At 44.0% G+C, this 12748-nt stretch overlaps 1 protein-coding gene across 2 annotated transcripts in view; it reads left to right on the top strand.

The window, feature by feature from the left end:
• PDZRN3 (PDZ domain containing ring finger 3) overlaps positions 1 to 12748 on the top strand; it is a 216293-nt gene that overhangs the window by 37555 nt on the left and 165990 nt on the right. The window contains exon 3 of one of the 2 annotated variants that reach the window (XM_033925873.1): positions 1595 to 1702. In XM_033925873.1, the coding sequence (XP_033781764.1) occupies positions 1595 to 1702 (108 nt within the window). Of the gene's footprint in view, positions 1 to 1594; positions 1703 to 1867; positions 1943 to 12748 lie in introns of those variants that run through there. The other variant, XM_033925875.1, reaches the window with a different exon arrangement.

Raw genomic sequence — 12748 nt, 5'->3', positions numbered from 1 at the left:
GTTTCTATATTTCTATGATGCGGGAAAATCAAATCTATTCTGTACCCTAAAACCTAAGGAAGTGTCTTAAATATGGGATGGGAATAAGGAAGAGTTTTATTCTTTCCTAGATATTTGAATGGTTTCTATTAGAATTGATTAATTTATTTTGCTTTAACTTAGCAGTTTCCTTTGATTTGTTTAGGAGTGCACCTCAATCAAAGCTGGCCTCTATTGGACTATGGCAACCCAAGACAGCCTTCCCTCCCCCCCCCCCCATTTAAAATGCCCTTCCCAACTCAGACCGTTCATAGTTATCGCAACCTTCAGCCATGGACCATTTTCCAAATCCCTGCAGTGATAGGGCTCATAGAAACATAGAAGATGACGGCAGATAAGGGCCATAGCCCATCAGGTCTGCCCACTCTACTGAGCCACCCCCAAGTCTACTATTCTAGGGATCACACTCCTGGCGACAGGTTCCCTTGGCTTAACCCACATGGGCATCCCATTTGCTCTTAAATTCTTGCACGCTGTTTGCTTCGATCACCTGCACCGGGAGCTCGTTCCAAGGATCAACCACTCTCTCGGTGAAGAAATATTTCCTGGTGTCGCCATGAAATTTCCCGTCCCTGAGTTTGAGCGGAAGCCCTCTTGTGGCTGACGGTCCTTTGAGAAAGAGAATCTCTTCTTCCATCTCGACACAGCCGGTAATATACTTAAACGTCTCGATCATGTCTCCTCTCTCCCTACGTTGCTCGAGTGAGTACAGCCGCAAATTTTTCAGCCTTTCCTCGTACGATAGATCCTTGAGCTCACGCCAAGGGAGTCTCTCTCGCCACATCTGCTGCACTTTGAGAGGGAAGGCAAGTCCTGACTTGGGACTCAAACCCAGGTCTTCTATAAGGTAGCGCAAAGCAGAGTGGTCCTGAAACAGATAAATTCATTCATGCCTCGGCCTTTTTTGTGTGAGGTTCATGCCTCAGAATTCTCTTTCAGGAAACAGGATGCCCTCTTAAAGGTTTGGACTTTTTTTTGTGGTCAGAGAATCAGATTGTATAAATACCCAGTGAAAGAATATAAGTTATAGAGTGGCTTCCTGTCTAATAATGTTTAACCAGTAAGCTATAGGTTTGTCCTTAGCTGCCGTAATGTTAGAAAACTTAACGCATTCACCTGTAACCTAGAAAGCCATTAAACGCGGTTTGTTATCTTTCAATCATAGGTCAGTATTATTTCAGACTGGATTTAATGGGGCTGGGCAGCAAAAGATAAACCAACATTGATGCAGTGTTTTCTCTCCCAGATTAGACTTGTTAATTTCCAACTCGCTTGCAAAATTGAAGGGTCAGTGAGTGGGGGGGAAAGAAGGTTTTGGACAGCCCCGCAAGATAAGTTTCAGTGTGTTTGTGTATGTCGCATGGCTTCTGCTTTCCTGACATGTCCAGAGCCCAAGGCAAACTCGGGCTGCGTTGTGTTCTGTGATATTTATTTTATGAGCCAGAGACGACACCTGGGGAAACAGAACTCCTGCACGTGACAGATTAATTTATATATAGTACATCCTGCGAGATCCAGTCTAATCGGCCTCTTGGATATTTTGCTATCCCTACAGGACAATCAAGATGGACCCTCTAGCGAAGGAATATTTGTTTCCAAATTAGTGGACAGCGGACCTGCTGCCAAGGAAGGGGGACTGCACATTCATGACCGGATTATCGAGGTATGTGAACGCGCTGGGCTGCCTCTTTAAATAGGCTAAATTCCATCCCCGGCTTTCTCCAAGGTACACAGTACTTGGCAGGAAGGAAGGGGTGGGGGTGAGGGGGGAAGGAGAGAGGGTGGGAAAGGAGACAGACATAACATGGCATGTGTGTTCTGGAAGACACGTCCTTCAAAGTACTCTTGACTGACTGCGGTGCTGGCCTCGCTGGCCTTTGGAATACCTTTTCCTCTAAATATAGTGAGTAAAGGGGGAGCCTCGCTCTCACTGTCTTGGTATTTGCAGCCTGAATTTGTTATGCTTGGGTTATGGTTTCCTTTTCAAACGTCCTGCTGAAAGTTATTTAGTGAAAGCAGCAGGGGGAAGCGCAGTCCACAGGCTCGATTGCGTAAGTCGGGACTTTTCTCCTGCACACTTGTCTCTTAACGAAACGGGCCCTAATTGCGGTTACGCCTTTCTTACTGCGTTTGGGACGTTATTGCTTTGCGCAGAGGTACATGGCTAGTGAAAAGGCTTTTCCAATACGGTGTCTTATTACAGACTGACAAAAACCGCGGCCGCGTCTCTACGTCTTCAGTGTGATTGAGTAGAAGGCAGCGCTGCTCTAGGGATTATTGATGAATTCACTTATTTAGTTTGATGCTGTGTTTAGGATCTGTAAAGGACAATTGATCTGATGAGTTTGGTGGATTTTATTAGGAAATCTTGAAAAAAATAATAATACAGCTGAATTGTCCTATGAAAGCACTTGTATGCAAGCTTTACTGAAATAGTTATTATAAACAGGATACTTTATTATGGAAAAAACAAAAGGAATTGACCCTAAAATATCCACAAAGAAGAAAATCCAGAGAAACCCCAAAAAAAAACTCTGTGGAGTGACGATGTTCCTAAATGGACTTTATTTGACAGTGTCAAAGTTCCAAAGGTACACTGAAATCATCCACATAAGAGCCTTAAAGGACCTAGTCCGCTAGGGATACAGGACCCAGCACGGTCCACGTTTCGACAAAAAGTCTTTTTCAGGGGTCCCTATAAAGGTGAGTACGTGGGAAACAATTGTGTGGTGAGCCGGAAGTGAGACACCCAAGGACCCCTGAAGAAGACTTTTTGTCGAAACGCGGACCATGTTGGGTCCTGTATCCCTAGCGGACTAGGTCCTTTAAGGCTCTTATGTAGATGATTTCAGTGTACCTTTGGAACTTTGACACTTTCAAATAAAGTCCATTTAGGAACATCGTCACTCCACAGAGTTGTTGTTTTTTTTTCTCTACTTTATTATGGAAACAGTGGTTTAGTAAAGTGGGGCGGTCCGCCCCATGTGTCCTAAGGGAATGGCACCCGTCCCCACCCCGCTCCTCGCTTCGCGTACGTGCCCCGTGGCTTTCCTCGCACTTTTTTACTTCCACAGTGTGAGGTTGCTGCCCGCGTCGGCATCGGTGCCGTCTCTGACGTCACTTCCGGGACCCACGCCTAGGAAGTGACGTCAGAGGGCGAGCCGATACCGACGTGGGCGTGCTGCTCATGCTGGAGAAATTTTAAAAGATATGGGTAAAAGGAAGGGGAACTACCGCCCCGGGCGCCGATCACCCTTACTAAGCTACTGTGGATGCTAAATTGGTTCATTATAGGGTAGAACTTGAGTTGCAATATGGTAAAAAAGAGAAAAAGTATTGATCAAATGAGTTGTTTGTAATTGGATTTGATTAATGTCTCATATTGGGCTTGAATGAATCTGTGTCTTTCTTTTTAAACTCGTGCAGAAGGATGTTATAGCAAATGTTTTTATTCACATTGTGAAAGAAGTCTGTTCATGTTTAGTGCATTTTATTCAGCTGGTTTTGGCCTGAAGTCCTGATTAGATCCCACTGTTAAAAAGATCCTTTTATTAAGTGACAGTTCCCTCTGGTTTCCGCATAGGTCCAGCTTTATCAGGGATTGGATCTGGTGCTTTCAGCCTCTAGTCACAATCTTCCAGAATTTTCCCCGTTAATTTTATTTACTAACACTCCCCCCTCTCCAAAAAAAAAAAAAAAAAAAGTTAAGACCATAATAATAACCTTACTGGGTCAGACCAATAGTCCATCAAGTCCAGTAGCCCGTTGTCACGGTGGCCAGGTCACTCAAACCTGGCCAAAACCCAAGGAGTAGCGACATTCCAGAATCCCAAAGAGTAACAAAAGATTCTAGAACCCCAAAGAGTATCAAGATTCCAGGCAGAATCTCAAAGAATAGCAAGATTCCGGAACCCCAAAGAGCAGCAAGATTCCAGAATCCCAAAGAGTAACAAAAGATTTTAGAACCCCAAAGAGTATCAAGATTCCAGGCAGAATCTCAAAGAATAGCAAGATTCCGGAACCCCAAAGAGCAGCAAGATTCCAGAATCCCAAAGAGTAACAAAAGATTTTAGAACCCCAAAGAGTATCAAGATTCCAGGTAGAATCTCAAAGAATAGCAAGATTCCGGAACCCCAAAGAGTAGTGACATTCCAGAATCCCAAAGAGTAACAAAAGATTCCGGAACCCCAAAGAGTATCCAGATTTCAGGCAGAATCTCAAAGAATAGCAAGATTCCGGAACCCCAAAGAGTAGCAACATTCCAGAATCCCAAAGAGTAACAAAAGATTCCGGAACCCCAAAGAGTATCCAAATTTCAGGCAGAATCTCAAAGAATAGCAAGATTCCGGAACCCCAAAGAGTAGCAACATTCCAGAATTCCAAAGAGTAACAAAAGATTCTAGAACACCAAAGAGTATCAAGATTTCAGGCAGAATCTCAAAGAATAGCAAGATTCCGGAACCCCAGAGAGTAACAAAATATTCTAGAACCCCAAAGAGTATCAAGATTCCGGAACCCCAAAGAGCAGCAAGATTCCAGGCTACCGATCCAGGGCAAGCAGTGGCTTCCTCTATGTCTTTCTCAATAACAGACTTTGGACTCGAGGGGGGGGGGGCATGCACCAGAATTCCCACTTGAATCCTGCCCTGAATCCAGCATCTGGGTACTACTTGTGAACAATATTTATTTATTGATTTGATTTTCTTTTTTTTAAATATTTTCTTTATAATTATGCAAATATTCACACAAGTAAACCTCGTTTAAAGAAAAATAGAGCTATCAATAAGAAACTATAATATTAAATTCTCTCACATTACATCAAAGGAAAAATCAAGCTCTTAATTAGGCCCCAATTAAATTGAGGAGGTGGATTTATTCATTTTTCTATGCTGTTTTCCCAGGGGAGCTCAGAACGGTTTACTTGGATTTATTCAGGTACTCGATCATTTTTCCCTGTCTGTCCCGGCAGGCTCACAATCTATCTAATAGTCGTGATTTCCCCCTTCAAGGGGTAGTGACTGCCCCCCTTGCATCATCTCCATTCCCAACCTACCCAGGGAATGCCGCTGAACCACCTTTGGAAAACCTGGGTCTTTGATAGAAGCACTTTTAGGTGAGTCGAAGGCATTTTTTTTTTCCTTCTAAGTAGTGATGAGGTAACTAAGGCAAGCTTTGCAGAAGGTCAGAGTCCCATGAAGCAGAGGGTTGCTCTTCTGAGTGATTCCAATGTTAATATTATATCCAGATGTTTTGAGTAAGAGATGTTTCTTAAGTCTGTTGTAGAGATAGCTGAAGTTTTTCTGTTGCCAAGTCTAAGTGATGGAATTCCATCGGCCTTATGTTTTGCAAATAAGAAGTAAACAGCTGTTCAGAATTTCTTCCTGTGCGTAGAGCAAGCGGTTTCGTTTCTTTTTGGGGTTAAGTTGCTTTCACGTCTCGGCCGTAATTTCCTAAGAATGCAATTTTTTGTTAAAGCAACTATAAGCCGTTCACCGCAACGTGTATCTCGGTTCGGGGATTCTTTTTCCCTTTGCCTCTGTCCTTTGGGTGATCATGGAATATAATAACTGTTTTCTGCTTGGCTGCCGCAGTCAAGCTTAAGTTTCCATGAGGTTTGCTGGCGAGGTCAGAAACAAGTTTGCCACTGCCTATCTGATTTCCTCCCCCGGAGCGTAGTGTGTTTGGGTCGGCAAAATGTTCAAGCAACATAAAACAGTAAAATCGCGGTGGTTGGTTCAGGAGAGGAAATTCAGTGACACGTAACTGGACCATGCTGGTGAATATCTGGTCTAACCGCCACGGCGCGCTCTGGTTAATCTAAAAATCCATACGTTAGGGCTGCAAAAATAATTTGGAGAAATGTCTAGGACAGTACAAATGTAGAAAAGTTAGCTGCAATCTAGCCCAGTCCAGTCCTTCCCTTCAAGTTCCCCCCGAGAGGCTTGCAGTTGAGCCATTCCTCATCTCGGACAGGGCGTAGCATTGAGGAAATGGGGATTGCGAAGTACGCAGCTCCTTCGGCACTTTGTAGGCTGGACTCGCAGAAGGAGCACAGGAAGATGGTCCAGCGACTAGAGTGGAGGGCGGTGGGGTAAACGGGGGGGGGGGGGAAAGAGAGAGGGCAATAAGCAGGTTTATTAATGTTAATCTTCTGAAACCTAACCAATTACTTATGACTCGGAGATGGCTTTAGTGCTTTAGACAAAGGCTGTTGGAGACAGGCAGGAAAATGAACTGTTGCATTAAACCTCTAGTCAAATCAGGCCGGATTTAGTAAACGATGCACATAGGCGCCATTAAGCTCCACGCTAAATTCTAGAAATGGCGTCTATATTCAGGTGCTAGTAGGCGCCCTACCGACATCTAAGTTAAGTAACAAATGCCATTTATAATGGCACTGTTAAAGTGCCTACTAACGCCGAAATACTCCTCACCAGAATTGCACCTATATAAGTGCTTTAGGCCGCCGAACGAAACGGGGTGTGTGGCTAATCCTGGAGGTGGCGTTAGGCACCCTAAAGCACCTTCATAGGCACGATTCATGGCTTGGATAGGCACTGCAAATGTAGGCATGGAAATCCATGGCTACCTTATGTGGGGTCGCGATTCTCTATAGGGTACCGTCGTGTGATTGACACACGATCAGCGGCCACGTTTTAGGCAGCCACTGATATTGGCGCCCTATAGAGAATCTGGGCCTAAGGGACTTTTTTTTATCAAACATTACTTAGAGTGGATTCCCATGCCAACTTTGGGCGCTAAATTTGGCAGTAGATCAAATTTTTGTATGATAAGACAGGTGTTTACTTACTTTATTCTCCTTTTAACAGTGTATGTTTTGAGAAAAATTTTAAAAGGTCCTTCCTTTTTCCAAGCTCCCACTCATTATACTGGTCAACAAGCATTTTCCTACTGGAGTTCTGTCACCTGTACCTTAACAAGGGCCACATGTCGACTCTAAATCTGAAAACAGTTTATGTCTATCACATCCTGTTTTTAAGTTATGCATCAGTTTGTGTTTATATCATTTTCGTCAATAGCGCTACCGTGAAGCGTTGGCATTTTACTGTTTCTGTAACACAATATTGTATTTTAGGACAGCTCATCGATCACATATACCGGTAATTTGAAAGTTTATACTAAAAAGTGATTGTGCTGCTTTTTTTTTACCTGTGAATTTTTATATTTTGTTTGTTTTTGTCTAAGATATTATAATTATTATGAACAGACAAGGTTGTACTAAACATCATGATAATTTTTGCTGTCTGCGGCCAATTTACTGCACAATCAGCACCTAAGTAGTACGTTTGGTTTCGAGAAAAGCGAAGCCGAAATCAAAGAAGGTGTTTTTTGTTGGTCCCGAAATCTGTGAACTGATCCTTGATGATGCGTTCAAACAGAAGCTGAACCCAGCTGAATCAGCAGCATGGGAAGCATTCGGGCCGGTTGTTCAGAATTTTCTTGGTAATCACAGATCAGAGAATTATGCTGAGCTTGTGGAGAACAGGCTGACAGCAAATCAGCTAATGTCACTTAAAAATGCACTTCTTACATTCTCACCTTGACTTCTTCCCACCCACATACTAAATATACAACGTGCCGGGTTTTGAAAAGCCGCCCGGACCCCCGGATATGTCCTCAAAAGGAGGACAGGTCCGGGGAATTCCGGAGGTCCGGTACCCTAGTTTGCAGGGTTTGAAAAGTCCAAATATACTTTTATTAAAATTTACCCCTTAGCATCCACTGGGGCCTGCAGTTCTCAGGTTATTTTCAGAGAGTTGGGGGAGGAGTCAACCGTTTATCTATAAACAAGAGCAGGTTTTTGTATTGGGATCTACAGCCAGTCTCTCCGGTATATGGCAGAATTCTCTGCCACTGCCCCTAGAATTAGTGGAATGTAAAGGCCTTTCAGAAATGACACATCTGGGCTTAGGGTTTTGAAACATTGAGGCTGGGGCTAAGAGGTCTGGACCTCGGTGTCTGCTGGCAGCTAATCAAGGAAACGGCATTTACAGACGTAGCCCTGCTAGGTTTCGGCGCTGCAATCTGTCAGCATCAAGGAACCGGAGAGAGTCCTCGGAGCGAAGGCCAGTTTTTCTCACAGCAAATGCCAGTGGACAGTTTTCAGGAAGTCATGCCTTTATCGTGACTCCTTAATTAAACAGAGCTGTCAAGTGAAGCGATAAACCATGGCAGCTTTTGAGTCAAACGCGGAGACAAGCTGCAAACGAAGGTCTTGGGAAAGGTCTCGAGTGCTGTTTTGGCCAGCAGGCCAATAATCACATGGAGTTTATTCATATTAATGAGGACCTGGACAGAGTAGATCTTTCCGGGTCCAGAGGGAGCAGGAAATGCATTCTGGTGCTGCCACAGAATAAATGCAGTTGAAAACCAGGTACCAGTTTGGCCTTCAAACTGCAACCCCCACAGCTTGGGAAACTGTTATAGAAGGCACATACCGTTTGGAGAGCCAAGTTAATTTTCAATTCTACAGAGAGAGGAAATAGCAAATGTAGGCGATGAAACAGTCGAGATCATTGTTCTTACCTGGGGAGCCTTTACGGAATGAATGTCTTAGCAGACCAAGTAACTGTCTCGCTCCTATTCCACAAATACTTAGAGAGAAAAACTCGCTGTAATGGGCACATTTGCTGGAAGAATATAATACATCGTTTAGAGTTCATTCATTACACTTCTATTTCACTATACAAAGCAGCTGTTGTAGGTGAGTTACAGGATAAAACAACAAATGAAAGTTAAAAGTGTTAAGGAAAATTGGTGAAGTCTCCTTTGTTTGGAAACCTCCTTGTGTTGCTTCACAAGGACATAAGAGCTGCCATGCTGGGACAGATCGAAGATCCATGAAGCCCAGCAACCTGTTTCTAACAGTGGGAAACCCAGGTCCCAAGTACCTGGCAGAAACCCAAAGAGTAGCAACATTCCAGAGCTGAGATTGTGATGTCATAATGCCTCATTCCACCATCAGTGATGTCACAATGGCTTGATTCGCCTATACTTGGCGAACATAAGAATTGCCATTCTGGGACAATCCAAAGATCCATCAAGCCCGGTGCCCTGTTTCAAACAGTGGCCAACCCAGGTCCTAAGTACCTGGCAGAAACCCAAAGAGTAGCAACATTCCAGAGCTGAGATTGTGATGTCGTAAAGCCTTATTCCACCAATGCCCAAGAGCCAACCTCATCAGTGATGTCACAATGGCTCACAAAAGAATATAAGAGTTGCCATACTGGGACAGACCGAAGGTCCGTCAAGCCCAGTGCCCTGTTTCCAACAGTGGCCAACCCAGGTCCCAAGCACCTAGCGAGATCCCAAGCAGTCAAACAGATTCTATGCTGCTTATTCTAGGAATAAGCAGTGGGTTTCCCCAAGCCATCTCGATATTGGCCTATTGGCTTCTCTTTTAGGAAATTAGCCAAACCTTTTTTAAACCTTGCTAAACCTTTTTAAAACTGATTTCACCACATTCTCCAGCAAAGAATTCCAGAGTTTAATTACATGTTACGAAAAGAAATATTTTCTACGGTTTGTTTTAAATCTACTACTTAGTAGCTTCATTGTATGTCACCTAGTACTAGCATTTTTGGAAAGCGTGAACAAGTAATTCACATCTACCCTTTCCACTCTACTCATTATTTTATAGACCTCTATCATGTCTAATCTAATCTAGTATTTATGAGTCACTCTATACCTGAGAAGGTTCAAGGCGACTTACTAGTCAAAGGAACTAAAACTCTAGGAACATAAGAGGGAATAACTAGGAGGAGAGTTAGAAGTGGCAGAAGCTCTATAACGTAAAATGCGTGAAGTATGAGGTTATCATTGCATATACAGTTCCCCCTCCCGATTCACGGTTTTAGGACTCGCGATTATGATTTTTTGCAATTTCCTAAAACCGGAATCACCCCCACCTCCCTGGACCTTACCTGGTGGTCTAGCAGTCTTTCGGGGCAGGAACGATCTTCCTACGCTCCTGCCCCTTGCTGATCACTCATCCAAAATGGGTGCCGTGAGTTCCCGTCGTAGTCGCGAGAGACTACGGGAACTCACGGCAGCCATTTTGGATGAGTGATCTGCACAGGGCAGGAGCGTAGGAAGATCCCCGAAAGACCGCTAGACCACCAGGTAAGGTCCAGGAGGGAGGCGGGGTGGGTCAGAGTCGGCCCAAAATTTATTATCAATATATAAAATTTATATATTTGAAATTGTCTGCATCTATGTTTTACATTTGTTCTGTAAAATCTCATTCCGTATGCCATATATATAAAATGGAGCGTGCATTAGCAACACAGAGAGGTTATTTTGGCAAGTTTCAGAAGATCTGGGGACCATTAGCAGAATTCTGTAATGAATGAAATCATTTTCCCATAATAAAACTCATATTAAGAAGGGAGGGGGGTGGGTTTCATCTTATTTATCTCATAAAATATTTGTCAATATTTTATTATAATTGTTATGTGTATTGGGAGGGGAGGGAAAAGAAGGGTTTAAATTTTAACAATTATTATACATATTAGGTAAAACAGATATTTTAGGTATTATTGTTTATAAATACAGAATAATATATTGTATTTACAGTGATACATGAAAGGAATTCAAGTGTATGTTTTATGTGATCTTTTTAAATTTCTATGTTACACTTGTTGATATATGAAAATGAATAAAAAAAAATTTTTTTTTTAAAGTATTTTATGTAATCACTTGTTATATGTTAAACTTCAATTTAAAAAAAAAAAAAATTGTAAATGAAAAAAAAAATTATCGAATTTTCAATATTTGCGGGCCGGCTCTGCCCCTAACCTCCGCGAATATTGAGGGAGGAGTGTATAACATTTTCTATTCATCGGCACTTAGGCACGCTTAAGGAGACCAGCGTGGGTGTGGTTAACTTAGGTGCCTCTGTAGACCTAAGACAGGCGCCTTAAAACTAGGCCTACAATATGCTGGCCTGCTTTTCAGGCGCCTGTTTTAAAAACAGCCACGCTGCTTAATAAATAGCGCAGAGGCGTGATTCACACACGATCGGCGGTGTTTATAGAGTCCGGGCTACTTCTATATAATGTGTACCGCAGAAAGGTGGCATATCAACTCCATGACCCTTTCTCCCTTTTCTGCTCCTTCTCCAATGTCCGTGGCTGTACCTGCTCGCGATTCTATTTGCATAAACCGTGTGTGGGTGACCTCCGCGTCCCAAACGTAATAACGGTGGGGACATTCTCGTTTGGCTCCTTCCATTCACTTGCGGGTATTGGAAAGGTTGGACCCCTGTCTCTGCCTCTGAGATGAGGGATGAGGGACTCTTGCGTATGGTAATGAAGGCGATTATTATGCAATTAAGGGAGGGAACTTGTCTAAGCAGCTACACAGGGCCTCTGAGCTCTGGGGGGACATGATTGCTTTTATTCGCTGAAGTCAACAAATAGTTTTATGCCAGCGATGTTTTCAGATGGTGAATGGAGCCCACGGAGTCCAGTCAAATGAGCTCTTTCCCTAAGTCTAAGTGTATTTTCCAGCAACTAAATCAAATGTATATCCTACGGAACTTCTGTAATATATGTCCAGCCTTCCAAACCGCCAGCTATAGTGAGCGGAAATATTTTTCCTTGGCTTGTGTCGCCGATTTTTGTGAGCGAGCCCTTATTAAGTGAAAGGAATGCAGCTGTTCTCTGTTTATTCTACAGATGTTTCACATCCTGGGAACATTTTTTGCTGCCTTGTATGGGGATGAAGGTGCTCCTGGCTGGGCTCAGCGTTTCTTCTTGCGGCCTGTTCTCCAGGGCAATGCTCGCCGCGCTCTGTCGGATTGTGCCAGGACTTCGCAAAAGTACACTTTCACTTGAAGCCCCATTGAAAGCGGCTCTGTTCATTTGCTTTTACGGTTCTTTCTAAGGGGCCCCCCTGGGAGCTCCCACTTGACGCTGCCCTGAACGTGACAGCTCGCTGGAACAGGAGGGGGGTTCCAGAAAAGCTTTCAAAGATGGTGATTTAATAACATTGGTGTTTTAATTGAGAACGAGACTGCATTATTATTAGTCACGCGTGATTTAGAATCATCGCACGACGTCTTTTTTATTCTTCTTGGCTCGATATAACGAGAATGGGAAAATTTTTTTTAACTAATGTCTGTGTGAGCTTCAGTGGCGAAGCAAGGGGGGGACAGTCTGTCCCAGGTACCGTCTTGGTGAGGGCGCAGGCATCCGCCCCCACCCCCACTTCCGCATGTGCGCTCCGCCTCTCTTCCCCCGTACCTGTGTAACGTTCCTGGCGCGAGCAGCAACCCGCGGTCACGGCAGCATCGGTTCTTCCTCCAATGTCACTTCCTGGATCCGCACCTAGGAAGTGACTTCAGAGGAAGAGCCAGCGCTGTTGTGACGCCTGCTTGGGAGTTGCTGCTCGCGCCAGGAACGTTGCAGAGGTACGGGACAAGGGATGCGGCATGTGTGCGGCTGGAGGGGGGGCAGGGAAGGAGCGTGTAGAGGTGGGTGGGGGAGGGGCTCCTCTGTCCGCTACGCCATGGGTGAGCTTTGGTTTTTCTTCTTTCTTATATATACTTTGAACAGCTGCTTCTGGCTCAGCCCAAAAAGCGGGGATAACGTTTAGATTTGAAAAGTTTTCGAAGTCATTGAGTGCTGTGACAGGCAGGTTACATTTGGTGGCTGAAACCAAGACGATGTTGGGCGTCGCTACTTCT

This window comes from Geotrypetes seraphini, chromosome 17 (genome assembly GCF_902459505.1).
Source record: "Geotrypetes seraphini chromosome 17, aGeoSer1.1, whole genome shotgun sequence".
Classification (NCBI taxonomy): domain Eukaryota; kingdom Metazoa; phylum Chordata; class Amphibia; order Gymnophiona; family Dermophiidae; genus Geotrypetes; species Geotrypetes seraphini.
This window is presented reverse-complemented; position numbering and strand designations above follow the sequence as displayed.